The sequence below is a fragment of the Acanthochromis polyacanthus genome, chromosome 9 (genome assembly GCF_021347895.1).
Source record: "Acanthochromis polyacanthus isolate Apoly-LR-REF ecotype Palm Island chromosome 9, KAUST_Apoly_ChrSc, whole genome shotgun sequence".
NCBI lineage: Eukaryota > Metazoa > Chordata > Actinopteri > Pomacentridae > Acanthochromis > Acanthochromis polyacanthus.
In genome coordinates this window covers 18,172,920-18,187,086 of record NC_067121.1, presented here as the reverse complement: position 1 = coordinate 18,187,086, position 14,167 = coordinate 18,172,920, and the positions used below count along the sequence as shown (strand labels likewise).

General features: G+C 38.6%; 2 protein-coding genes and 1 long non-coding RNA gene across 6 annotated transcripts in view; 2 read left to right on the top strand and 1 right to left on the bottom strand.

Annotated features, from left to right (window-relative positions):
* LOC110961073 (uncharacterized) overlaps positions 1 to 6,415 on the top strand; it is a 26,784-nt gene extending 20,369 nt beyond the window's left edge. For all 4 annotated transcript variants that reach the window (XM_022208540.2, XM_022208541.2, XM_022208538.2 and 1 more), the window contains one exon: positions 241 to 6,415. In XM_022208540.2, the coding sequence (XP_022064232.1) occupies positions 241 to 288 (48 nt within the window). In that variant the 3' untranslated portion in view covers positions 289 to 6,415. The remainder of the gene's footprint in view (positions 1 to 240) is intronic.
* The window catches only part of LOC127535399 (uncharacterized), a 261,104-nt gene that overhangs the window by 176,173 nt on the left and 70,764 nt on the right, over positions 1 to 14,167 (top strand). The gene's annotated exons all lie outside the window — the stretch shown is intronic.
* On the bottom strand, positions 5,834 to 14,167 carry LOC110961074 (tissue factor-like). The gene is made up of 7 exons (XM_022208542.2): positions 13,929 to 14,167; positions 13,230 to 13,344; positions 11,769 to 11,858; positions 11,560 to 11,666; positions 10,061 to 10,242; positions 8,964 to 9,132; positions 5,834 to 7,494 (listed from the first exon to the last, which is right to left on the bottom strand). Exons 1-7 carry the CDS (start codon positions 14,023 to 14,025, stop codon positions 7,307 to 7,309), a joined length of 948 nt encoding a protein of 315 aa, XP_022064234.1. The 5' UTR covers positions 14,026 to 14,167; the 3' UTR covers positions 5,834 to 7,306.

The following is a 14,167-nucleotide window of genomic DNA, read 5'->3' as shown; positions in this document are numbered from 1 at the left end:
GTCCCTATGATCAAGCAGTTTGGCGACAGACCAAAGCTTTGAACAATGAGGCGGTTTTTGTCATACAGTACTTTAGCTACCTAACAGTTAAAATATGAGTAATATGACTATTTAAAAAGATGATTAAAAATTACCACAACTTCAAACAAGTGTTAGCTAGATCTACAAAATGTAGGTAAAGACAGTGTTTTCATTGTCTTCAAAACACATTCATCATCATGTTTTTGTTGTGCTTTTTAGGCCAAGGAGAAGGACCAGTCCCAGACTAAGGGCATCGACCTGAAGTGATCTTTCACCAACAAAGACTCATGGGGGTTACCATGTCAGCAGGTGTCAACATAATGGGGAGTAAAGCAAGAGGATGGATAATAAAATGGAGACAAATGACAATGAAAAAAGGACATACAATTAAATAGAAGGGAGGGAGACATTGTTCTGTTGTTATTTATGTCAATAAAGTAGTCTAATCAAGTCAGAAGAAAACGGGAAGTAATCAAACTGTAAAAACTAACAGATACCATGGTAACAGTTAGCTCTGAAAGATTTATTAATTAGTATTATGGAAATGTGATTAGCTTGTTGCTGCAGCCTATATAGATTGATTCATAGAAGTTAGGATTGGAAACAACTATCTGAAAATGAACAACATTCTTCGAGGATTGTCTAACATAAAATAAAGTGTTCCCAGAATTTTTTTTTTTGTATCTCAGCTGATGCCAGTTAATTAACTGAGGTTTATACAGTGCCTTGTGAAAGTATTCGGTTCCCTTGAACTTTTCAACCTTTCGCCACATTTCAGGCTTCAAACATCAAGATATAAAATTTTAATTTTTTGTCAAGAATCAACACCAAGTGGGACACAATCGTGAAGTGGAACAAAATTTATTGGATATTTTAAACTTTTTTAACAAATAAAAACCTGAAAAGTGGGGCGTGCAATATTATTCGGCCCTCTTGTATTAATACTTTGTAGCACCACCCTTTGCTTCAGTTACAGCTGCAAGTCTCTTGGAGTATGTCTCTATCAGTTTTGCACATCGAGAGACTGAAATTCTTGCCAATTCTTCCTTGCAAAACAGCTCGAGCTCAGTGAGGTTGGATGGAGAGCGTTTGTGAACAGCAGTCTTCAGCTCTGCCCACAGATTCTCGATTGGATTCAGGTCTGGACTTTGACTTGGCCATTCTAACACCTGGATATGTTTATTTGTGAACCATTCCATTGTAGATTTGGCTTTATGTTTTGGATCATTGTCCTGTTGGAAGATAAATCTCCGTCCCAGTCTCAGGTCTTTTGCAGACTCCAACAGGTTTTCTTCCAGAATGGTCCTGTATTTGGCTCCATTCATCTTCCCATCAATTTTAACCATCTTCCCTGTCCCTGCTGAAGAAAAGCAGGCCCAAACCATGAGGCTGCCACCACCGTGTTTGACAGTGGGGATGGTGTGTTCAGGGTGATGAGCTGTGTTGCTTTTACGCCAAACATATCGTTTTGCATTGTGGCCAAAAAGTTCCATTTTGGTTTCATCTGACCAGAGCACCTTCTTCCACATGTTTGGTGTGTCTCCCAGGTGGCTTGTGGCAAACTTCAAACGAGACTTTTTATGGATATCTTTGAGAAATGGCTTTCTTCTTGCCACTCTTCCATAAAGGCCAGATTTGTGCAGTGTACAACTGATTGTTGTCCTATGGACAGACTCTCCCACCTCAGCTGTAGATCTCTGCAGTTCATCCAGAGTGATCATGGGCCTCTTGGCTGCATCTCTGATCAGTCTTCTCCTTGTTGGAGGTGAAAGTTTAGAGGGACGGCCGGGTCTTGGTAGATTTGCAGTGGTCTGATACTCCTTCCATTTCAATATGATTGCTTGCACAGTGCTCCTCGAGATGTTTAAAGCTTGGGAAATCTTTTTGTATCCAAATCCGGCTTTAAACTTCTCCACAACAGTATCTCGGACCTGCCTGCTGTGTTCCTTGGTCTTCATGATGCTCTCTGCACTTTAAACAGAACCCTGAGACTATCACAGAGCAGGTGCATTTATACGGAGACTTGATTACACACAGGTGGATTCTATTTATCATCATCAGTCATTTAAGACAACATTGGATCATTCAGAGATCCTCACTGAACTTCTGGAGTGAGTTTGCTGCACTGAAAGTAAAGGGGCCGAATAATATTGCACACCCCACTTTTCAGTTTTCTATTTGTTAAAAAAGTATAAAATATCCAATAAATTTCATTCCACTTCACGATTGTGTTCCAATTGTTGTTGATTCTTGACAAAAAATTAAAATTTTATATCTTTATGTTTGAAGCCTGAAATGTGGCGAAAGGTTGAAAAGTTCAAGGGGGCCGAATACTTTCACAAGGCACTGTATTAATTGTGATCTATGATGTGATTTTATGAAGGTTTGACAGAGCTGGCTCATCTGCAGCAAAAGAGTATCCCCCAATTTTGATTTGAAATTAATGTTGGAACACGTATAAGTGGACTTTATCACATAGACAAAATGTATATAAATTATATACTGTACTCTGCTGTTGTGGTTTTGAGATTATCTAGTCAATTAGTAGTTTAGGTCTAAGTTGGATACGAGCTGTAGAGAGTTTGGTCAGGCTTCACAGTGAGTGCTTAGCCATACAATCACTACAGTAACACACCCAGTGTTTTCACTCATCGGTTATTTTAAAGTGCGCCGCCAAGAATTTTTTAACAGCAACCTGAGAAACAATGGTTCACTGCCAACTCTGGCTTTAAATTTCAAGCCTGTTTCATGTCTGACGGCAGCTTTACTTTGGTCAGACATGTGGTTTGGTGCACCTGTTGCCACACTTAACAATCATGTCACAGTATACTACAGTACACCTGTGCAGCAGTGATGTAATGTGAGGTCAGAAAGACAAGCTTTTAGGTGGGTGCTAAGTTCCTCTCTGAAGCGTTTAGCTGCTGAACTTAGTACTTGAATGTTATAATCAGTAGTAGTAAAGAACTGGACTGTCACTAAGAATACAGTCAGCTTTAAATGTCCTTTACAATGCAATTTTCTACATCATTGTCCCACTTCCATGGTATAATATTGTTACAGCTAAGTGACAGCTATGCACTAATATTAGTTGTGTACTATATTAGTAGGTAGCAAACCAGACATTGATTTTCTTAACAGTTTGACACTGACAGATGGAGATTGCTCTCCCCAAACACTACTGCCAATTTCACTCAACAAAACCAAACTGTAAGCTAAAAAGAATTTTCAAGACTTTTGAGCGCACTCTGAGCAGTCACTTTAGTCTTTGCACCACTGTCTGCTTTTGTCAGTATGTTGGTATGGTGTATGCAACTGGGACTCAGCTAGGTTTGCTTTTGATTAAGTTCAGCACTTACCCTTTACAGCACAAGAAGGTCAGAGGGTGCTGTTCATTTGGCACAAATTGGCTTCTAACGTTCAGAGTATTTTTGTGCCATGTCTGATAGGCCAGTATGAAAATAGTTTCCAACATGTTTATCCTCATTTAACCAAAGACATCAGAAGGTTGTGAGAACTGATAGAAATGGGCTTTACAATAATTCTAACTGCTCTTCCACTGCTCATTCCAAACTGACGATGTGACTGTGTGTAAGAGGAGTCGGGAGGCTTGCTGATTGGTTTCAGATCGTACTGCATGCCGTATAACATCTTCTGTCAAACTTGCAATTACTGACTTTTTGTTCACTTGGGGGCCAGTGGAAACATGTTGTGACCCCAAGCAACAAAGCAATGTTGTTATTCACTGAAGTGGCTGTGCAACATATTCACTTTTTTCCTCTCTTTTTGGTCTCTACCAGCTCCTGGGTTAAATATGTGACTGTTTAGTGCTAAATGCATGGCAGTGTTCACCAACTAGTCTCTGTCTGCAATCTGGTTCCTGCTGAGCAGGTAGAGTATAATGGCTTTTTCTCTGAAAATAGTTGTCTGCTGTGGTCAAATATGACACTATGAGAGCACTAAAAGCAAACTAGAACTGTAAAGTTACAGCTAGCTAGCTGAACAATGAGCTGAAACTCACCATTGAGCTCTTTAAGGATCGAGCTGCAGATTGAGCTGATGATTTTTTGTAGGTTCATTACTACCAGAGTGCTGTTATATTATTTTCACAATACAGTTTGATATTGTTACTGATTATAGCTGATTTAAGGTTACAGACACACAAATGCTTTTTTGTGTACCTGACCAGTAGACAATACATTTCGTCTACTAGTCAGGTAGCAGTGCTGTCAGGATTCATCAGGCAATGAAAAGTGTACATATAGATGTATCCCCATATAAAATGAAAAAAATGTGTATGTATGAAACAACATGTTGTGTATGATGAATATATATCCCAGGTGACAGTCTACCTTGACACTGGAACAGACTCTGCAGGTGCTGAGCAAACATTTAAGTTCTTAAGTTTCTGTTCTGCCTACCTCATAACTGCTTTACCATAATGACAGGACAACATTGTAAACCTAGTGAAAGCAAACATTGTGTGATTTTCACACCTATTAGACATGTGCCGGCAGGACAGAACACTAATTCTTGTGTACACTATATAACCAAGACAATAAAAGTTCAATCTACAGTTTTCAGAATCATGGATGCCACCAGAGCACCAGCATCCTAGCATCAGTTTTACTTACAACCAGAAAAGTAGATTTCTTCAGTGCATGTCATGTGGCTATTTCCTCTCTTTCTACCATCTCCTGAGTTACCATTTCCTGTATCTCCTTCACTAAAGGAAACAAAAAAAATCTGCAAATGAATACCCTACTTGCTAAAAATGGCAGGTTTTGTAAGATGGGATTGTGCAGGAAGGCAGGCCTACTAGGTTCTATGAAGGAATAACCTATTTATGCGACAGCACATGCCTCCTTGCATACAAATGTTCCATTTCATAGTTTTGCTGGGGCACTGTTGCTGCCTTCTGGGCTTAGCACTGCTCGAGACAATTGTTAATAATAAAAAAAATACAAACAAATCAGCATCTTTCCCCTACTAGATGCATGCTGAACACTCAAACTGTGCTTTCACGATGCGATATGAGAAGTTGCTCTGGTTCTGTTTCTAAATGCCACACAGAGGGAATGTCACTTCACTCTGTGCTAAAGATGCAGTCTTCTACTTCATTAATGCTATCTAAATGTCCCAAATCTCATATATGGAACCATGAAATATTAAACATGTAAAAATTCAGTTTGCAATAAAGGGGTCCATCTCCTCACAAAAACCTCACTCATACAACCAAAGATATTCCATGAGATAGCAACTGTACAGTGGAATCTTTGATGATACACACTTTGCAGGATATTGTCTTGCAGTATGTGTCACCATCACCTACCTCCATATTAAATTATTTTAGCTGAACATGAAGCATGCATATCACTGTTACGCCTTATTTTCCTTAGATTTGTGTTCAACGTTAAAGGTCAAAGTCAGATTCCCTGTTTGCAAAACCAGTAAAGCTGTAGTGGAACATGACAGCTTAGAGTTTGAGTTTTGAAGCACACAGAAAAATGCTGATGTACTGCCTGGCTGACTTACCCACTGGTGTCCGTGGGGATACGGAATTTGTTGTTTGGGTTCAATAAGACTAGAATCCTATGTCCTGGAAGTTTAAAAACTCATGTAGAGGAATCCATTGAAACAGGAGGGCATGTTACAATATCGTCATTGTGTAGAATACTCAAGCTGAACACCTAGTTAACCCTATTAGAGGCAGAAGATCGTAAAAGTTTTTCCATCCTCTTGAAACATATTTTTTCAGTTTCTTCTCCCATTTTGAACCACATGAAAGTGAATGAAGTTAGATTTTAGGACTGTCTTACAAATGTGTCAACATGTTTTATTCCCATTTTCGGTCCAGAGCTAAGACTGATTTGTGTAAAGGTAACAGTTATTTTACAGATTAAAAGAAGTGCTGAAAATGCATCACTGTACATAGGCACATGTAGCACAATAAACATCTCATTCCGTGCACTGTAAAAATGACAAAGTTAACAAGCAATTTTATTATTTACACAGAATGCAGTTGAATTATTTGTTGTTTATTTTTGTATTTATTTATTTTTGTATTTATTGATTTACAGGCTGCTTATAATATCTGGACAGGATACGAATATAACTGAAAGCAGTTATCAGAGCAGTAATATTGTTCAGAGAGAGTCAGAGATGAACTTGCTTCTGGAGCTTTTCATTTTTTGCAGTGTGTGTTTTCTATGATACAGATGTATGCACTTTAAAGCCATGGTTGAAGGAAACCATATTCAGAAAAACTTCTGCGTTTTGCCATGGTGAGGCCATGGCTTTTTGTGATGATGATAAATCTATGTGTGGTGTACATGTTGCTGTCTAAATGTGATGTTCTGTGATGAAAAACCTAAAAATAAAAGTAATCTACAATACATTTTGTTTGCTTTGTCTTCTACTGTCCCCACTGTCTGTACAAAACAGGACATTGTTAAGAAGAACAATCAGATCAGCAGACTGTCAACTAAATCTCAAAGTTCAAACATTTGTTGGAGGCAGCAGAAAAGTCTGACTCTATAGCTGCTAAATTCTAGCAGTGGTGACATTGAACTAAATATTGTACCTAAGTCCTCCATTTCAGGGACATTCTGGAGAAAGTTTTTTGACTGAAAACAGTCTGCTGCAACATAACACTGAGAGACTCAAGACTGGAATTTGTGGATTTCCAAACCAAACAAGGAAAAATGAAAAATCTCTCTGTGCATTTGTCACGAGAAGGGACTCAATCAGATACAGAGCAGATCAGTCATAAATGCCATGGCTGACTGCCTCTCTAAATTGTTGAACCTTCTGAATAATTACTGAAACTATATGTTCAATCATAGCATGAATCTACTATCTCTGATCATTGCTTTTTGTTGGACGACTGCGGCTCAGGTGGTTGACCAGATTGTCCACTGATCACGAGGTTGGTGGTTCAATCCCCCTGTCACGGACATGTCAAAATGTCCAGACACTGAGCCCAAAGTTGCTCCTTCCTCTGTTGCCATTGGTTGGAAATGGGTGAATAAGAAACACATTGATAAGTGCTTTGAGTACTACCAAGGTAGAATAGAGCGATATAAGTGCTGGACATTTGCTGTTGTTTTCCAGACCTTTTGATCAACAAAAGTTACTGTTGTGAGTTTACTGTTGTTGCGGCAGAACATTAGAGAAAAAGTGGGCTGACGGAGGGATAAGTCTGAACAAAAGAGAAAACAATGTGAAGGCAGCTGGACTGATACACTGAGAACAAAGAATATAAGGTAAGATTTCCATCCATCCATATCTACACCGCTTGATCCATATTAGGGTTGCGGGGGCTACAGTCTATCCCAGCTGACTTGGTGTAAGATGTTTGAAATGTTCTGTTTCTTTGTTGGCGGCATCTGCAGCAGAGGACAGTCACTGTGATGATGATGATGAGGACTGTGAGCAGGATGAAGGCTACACCAACCCACGTTTCAAGTCTCAAATCTGAGGGAGAGTCACAGTAAGAGAGTTAGCTGAATCATTCATCACTTTACATGCACGTAACAGTTTTAACCAGAAGAGGCTGTACAGAACAACATTTTGATGTATAGGTTGCCATGCTGTTAACACCATGTGCTCTTCCTATATGAAATATGAACCATGTCTAACTCAAAACAAGCTAAACAAAGGACTCGTGTTTAAAATGTATCAATACACATTGTTATGTGTATTATATGTTATGTGTTTTTATCCTTGTGCTTTCCTATTTCAAAATTTGACAAAATACAAGGTTGATGATGGTTATTTCCTTTGTGTCTATAATAGCTGAATGAGTAATCTTTCATTTCATTTGCCATATTACAGTAAAATGAAGCCACAAAACAAAGTGAGGAAGTGTAGTGCATGTCTGTGTTGTCCAGCAGAGAGCAGCACAGGCCCATCAATGCTATTTAGGAAGCCGTTCCAATTAATTCTCAACACTCAAATAAAAGAAAGCAAAAAATAAAATCTCAAAAAGCTACAGGCTAAATGTAGTGTGGCAAGGTATTTTCTTTCATGCCTTTTTGCAGTTCTAAATTTTTTCTATTTCCTCATCTCAAGCATTATCTGTTGGATTCTGCATGGAGACATGTTCTGTATCAATTATCAGAAAGGAAGACAGTGTGTATTTTGTTTAACTGTTGAATTAGATCTAATTTGGCCATTCATTATGTGGGTTTTTTCTCTAAAATTTTTCCTGAAATTGAAGCCTGTGACTTTGAGTTGCATTTTTGACATTTGGACAAGAGAAAGTCAAAAACGTTGAGGAATGCCAGTTGAGTGCTTAACTGTGTACCTCAGATAATCAATGACCCACGCTATGCAATGAAGGCCTAAGGATACACATGGATGAGACATAGACAAGAAAGTTTTCATAGCTTTTTCTATTGATGTACATTGTGGTCATTCTTCTGAGCACATTAGACAAATGATTTTATCCAAAAGACCAGAAACAGGACTTGTTTTTTACTCTGCCAAGGAATGCGGCGAAGTTCGCCATTTTGTTTGTGTGTACATCTATATTGAATGGCCACATTCTATGTGATTTCTGATCATCAATAACTAATAAAAAATGCTGCATTTCTGACAATGCCTTATGGGGAATGAACAAGCTTAATGGAGTAATGTGCTCTCCGAGTGCTTTTCTACTTCTAAATCTCTGGCTGTAGTCCTGCCTTTGCCGTAATATTTGATTTCTAATTGCAAAAGAGTTTTGCGACCATATGCATCACATGTGGGTTGACATGTAAAGTTCATGTCATGTCAAGCTGGCAGCACAAAGGGGACCTGCAAAATATCAGGCAGGTGGCTCTAAAGTTGCGACTGTTTGGAGTAAGTTATGATTTCATTCTATACAGTGCACTGCATGGAGTCAACCTCCTGTGCAGTGGGATGTAGTGTAGTGCAGTGTAATGTATTGAGAAGGTGTGCACCTGGTAGGAGGTTCTCTCCATGTACATGAGTGCACTGTTGTGTGCTCCAGGTTCCCAGCTGGGTGGCTTTGGGTCTGGACGGGATGAAAGCTGCCACTATGAAGCAGTAACTTTCTCCTGAATCCAGCTTCGACACATTTGCCACACTGGAATCACTTATGATGTCTCTCTGTCAGGTAGAAATAAGACACATTACAGTCACTTATGTTTACATCTATCTAACACACAATTTTTGAGTTTGCTAATTTATATATCTTATCTAAAAATTACATCTGTAGTTATAATGTAGCGTTACACTTACTATCTTCATTTTATCTTTTAATTAACTCAGTATTTTCTTTCCAAAGCAGGAATAAGTACTAACAGCAACAAGAAGTTTGTAGTTATTTTGTTCCTTTAAAGCAATAGTTTGATGGTAGGACAATTGTCTTCTGTGGTCAATAAATGTATTGCTACAGTCGGCGGCAGATTAGATTAGCCTAAGAACCAAAGGGGACACTGCTAGCCTATTCCCAGCTTCCCTGTTCTTGCATGGGTTCTCATGGGGTTCTCACCCCACAGTCCAAAGACATGCTATGGTCATTTGGTAATTCAAAATTGTCCATTCACCATAAATCAGCTGTGATAGACTCCAGCCCTTGTTACACTACAGAGGATAAAGTGGTGTATAGATAATGGAAGGCTGGATTACAATTGCAGTTTTAAAAAAAACTTTTAATGATTTAATAATACACATTTTGAACATTGCTTTAAAATGTATTTCTCCTTCACCCATTAATGTGACAGAGGCTAATCTCCCATTAGGAACAAACCGCAAACCTTGTAATTAGTGAAAAAAAAACAACAAAACTGTTCCACCTGAAACCATGGCCCAGACATGACAATAATACCAGACAGTTTCATGGCATCAAAATGTTTCTCTTCTGCCTCAAGGTGGAGATCCTGATCTGCTTTTTAAAAGACCTGAAGTGTTTTGAACAAAATAAACACTACCATCTGACAGTCAAAATGAGGATTTCTCCTCTCAGCATAATGTTGTGTTTGTGTTTGTATGGGTGAGTCATATTGGAGTCGGTGTTCAGGTCTCATTACTGTACCTTTCCTGTACTTCCAGACTTGTGGTAGCTAATCTTGTACTTGAGATCGTTTCGGAGAACATCTCTGATGCTGAACTGCTTTCCATGACGATCGTGAAGAGTGGTCAGAGGATCCTTGATGCTGACAATGACTTTACTGTCATTGGTGGCCTCCAGACTGAATTCCACAGCACTGATGTTACCTAAGGAGAGGGCCAACCAAAAGTGATGCTGAGACTACTTGTCAGGTTTATTCAGAGAGGCTGTTTATAAATTATTTATACTGCCACTGTTAAACAGACCGATGTGCTGAATGAGTATAGCAGAAACCACTTTTGAAAGTTTCTTCTTCTGTTTTTTGAGGAACAAAAGAAAAAGATTCTGTGACACCAAAACATTTTCTTATTTCAAGTTTACCGTGCCTCAAAGGTTAAACTGGCCACAAAATTTATATTTTTTAGTCTACCAGGGTGGCGGAGCCTCGGTGGAGTTACATGATGATCAGCATTGGTTTGTCTGTCTGTCAGCAACATTACTCAAAACAGATTTGAATATAATTTTCAGAGAAGGTCAGAAATGACACAAGGACCAACAGATTAGATTTTGGCAGTCATGTGGCTTGCAGTCTGGATCCACGGATTTGTTAAAGAGTTCTGTATCATTGCGAGATAGCGGTACGACATCACTGTAACTATGACAACAAAAGATACGTCAGCTGCCTGCTGATGATCACATGATTGTGACCCTACCACAAATCGACTGCTGCAAACCACGAAGTTTTTGAAGATTTCATCCATCACAAATCATACAACAGCTGAGCAGCCTTGGCAGAGTACTGTACTCTCTGAGTGCTTTTCTTATTGTGTATGCTTCCCTAAGCGTACATCAGTTTAAGATGCAACAATAAATTCATGTATTTAATGTTCAAAGTTAACAAGATTTAAAATAGCTAAATAATTGTGAAAACCTACAGGCATAACTGTTATACTGCAGTTATATAATGCATTGCAAGTACAGTATATTGGAGATCTAGCTGCTGGCTGAAGAAGCTCACTCAAGGATTATTATTATTATTAAAATAAACAAAAATTTAGCTGAAAGCCAGTTTATTGATATGCTACTTTCTTTTTCAGAATAAGAAAAAGATTGTTTATTTTCATTGTTTATTATTTTATTTATTTTTCTTTTCAGGGCCGTTTCAGGAATTTAAAACAGTATGTGGCAAGTGTAACATTTGCTATTGTGTGTGTGTGGATGTGCATTTGTCTTTATGACGATTTATGATGATTAAAGTGACGACAGTTTTTGAACATGAGGACAGTTTGACAGGGATTTGAGGGTTCAGACTTGATTTTAAGGTTCAGGATAGAGTCAGGTTCAGTGATGGTTAGAGGTTAGGGATAGCCATACAGTTGTGGTGATTAGGAGGCCTAGGGAGAAAGCAGCTGGATAATGTCAATGTTATGTCAGTGAAGGTCCCCGCAAATATATAGAAGTATAGTTTGTCATGTGATACTTACTCTCTCTGTAGGGGTTGAACTCTGGAGAATAAGTGTGAGGTAAGTCCTCTACATCAGTGTTATAGTCCATCTCTGGAGGTTCTGTTTGAATGTCAGCAGAATATGTCCTGTCAAACAAGAGTACATATTGGTATTTACTCAAATAAAAAATACATTGTATGTTCTGCCTGTTGAAGATGTACTGGTAAATGAGATAGACCTGTTCCTACCTGTCCAAGGGCCAGAGATGGGCACTTAGATCACAGTGTGCCTCTGATATTCGGCTACAGTCAGGACTTTCTGTCCAGTCCCCACCATTCCTGGTGTCACACAATGCAATTTAAAAAAAAACAAGCAATACTGTCGACATTTTGACATGATCAAACTTTTTTATTTAAGCTACGTATAGAGTTAAGTCAGTATTTAGTAAACTGCAAATGAAATGTTCAGTAGGACAGGTCCAGTTGAGAGGAAGTAAGTACACCCTAGTCCTCAGAAACTCATACTGCCTCTTTAGAGGAAAAAAACTTGTTGTAGGCATTTTGCATAACTGTCCACCAATCTCTGACAGACCACTCTTAAATGAAAAAGATTTAAATTTTGAAGAATCTAAAATCTAAAACATGTTTTGAATATTTTTCACTTTTTTGTCTTGTCCATAATTCCATGTGTTTATTCATAGTTTTGATGCCTCCAGTGACAATCTACAATGTAAATAGTTGTGAAAGTAAAGAAAAAACATTAAATGAGGAGGTGTGTCCAAACCTTTGACTGGTAGTGCATGTCTGTACTAAAACAGTGCCTGTTGTGAGAGTGTAGTATCATGTTAGAACATAGATTTGCCTTCAATGATTAGAAGCAACAAGGATCAACTAATCTCCACCCACAAGCAGCCAAAGGCACACTGAGGATATTGGTGTGAAAATGTAATAGAAAACAACTTTAGGGGAAAAAATTAGGGTTGTGCATCCAAGCAATGTCCAACTCAATACAACACGTACTTGGGTCCCCAGCAATACACCAGCCAAGTGTTACTTATTGCACTAAAACACCACATCAAATTCCTTGTATGTGAAAACCTACTTGGCAATAAAACCATCTCTGATTCTGAGATAAACTGTTGTTAAGAAAAGCATAGAACAGACAGACAAATGGAGGAAGATTCCCTCTTTTAGCGATCGCTTTTCTGTTGTAGTTCTCTGTCAAGACTGAGGTCCTGTTTTGTAATTTCTTGGCCCTTCTTTTGCCCATGTTGCTCTTCTCTACCAGGTTTCATGAAATTTGAGTAAGTTTTGTTTGTTTATTTTGTTTTGTGTTTTTCGGTTTTGTTTTACATTTTGGCTCAGGTGTGTGTGTGTGTGTGTGTGTGTGTGGGAGTGTGTGTTTTAGCATTTGTTACATTGTGGGGCCAAAATGTCCAAACAACTGTAGGAAATCCAAAAACTACGTCACTTGTGGGGACCTCATTTTGGTCCCCACAAGTTTAAACAGTGTTTTCTTGGCCATGTTGTTGTTACTGAAAAAAGTAAAAGTGCAAAAACGTTTCTTTAGGGTTAGCCATTGTTTTGGTTAGGGTTCGGGTTTGGTTAAGGTTAGGGTTAGGGTTAGGGTAAGGGTTAGGGGTTAGATATGAATGGGAGTCAATGGTATGTCCCCACAAAGATAGAAAAACATAGTATGTGTGAACTCACATAGAGTACAGGACAGAGTATGTATAGTCCGATGGTTTGGTAGTCCAGCTAAGGATGGTCTTAAAGTCCAACGAGACCCAGTGAACATTCTCTGCTTTAGGGACAAAGTTCTCATCTGTGGATGAAACAACACTACATTTACTTTCCACAATTCAATGATCTTCGAATATTATGCTTTTCAGTTTTTGTTTTAGTTTGATTTCGGTGAGCAAATGCAGTTAACTATCACATTAAACCACATGTGAACATTTACAGTCAGTTGGAAAAACAACCTTGACATTCACCTCTCTGTCCTTTTCTTCTACATAAACAGACCTTAATTAAAGACAGACTTTGCCAATGAGCAAAGCTGAACAGGAGCCAAAAGTAATGCTGATACATTCTAGAAACAGTCCTACAAAGTACTGCTTTGACAGTTTTCATACAGTTTGAAATATCATGTGTTCAGAAATCACACAGAATGTTCTGGAACATTTTGTTTCGTTTACAGGTTGTGGTAACATCCTCACATGTCTACTGCTAAACTGTATTTTGTTGTCTTGGTATTTGTACTCTGTTCAAGATGATACAGTTGAATCTACTCTGATCTAATTTTATCTATCTATCTATCTATCTATCTATCTATCTATCTATCTATCTATCTATCTATCTATCTATCTATCTATCTATCTATCTATCTATCTATCATGTGATTTTTACCTGCAGTGGTGATGCTCCAGGCAGACAAAAAGAGTCCCAGATTAAGCAGAGTTTTCACAGATGCCATCTTAGCACAGCAGTCTCTTTTTTCCCCCATTTCGCTGATATTGTAAGGCACTTTCGGGACTGAGAAGAAGTAGCTGCTGAAAATGTTCCCCCAGCTTGCAGCTGCTCAGGCTGAATGTTGTTTCCGTTCAGCAGGACAGAGTGTGGGAGCTGAAATGGGGTGGGGTTAGGGG

Coding starts and splice junctions, on each gene's coding strand:
- LOC110961074 (XM_022208542.2), bottom strand. CDS start 14,025: ATGGGGGAAAAAAGAGACTGCTGTGCTAAGATGGCATCTGTGAAAACT. Junction 11,667..11,768: donor CATCTCTGGCCCTTGGACAG/GTAGGAACAGGT, acceptor CTTGTTTGACAG/GACATATTCTGCTGACATTC. Junction 7,495..8,963: donor TGGAGAGAACCTCCTACCAG/GTGCACACCTTC, acceptor ACTCTCCCTCAG/ATTTGAGACTTGAAACGTGG.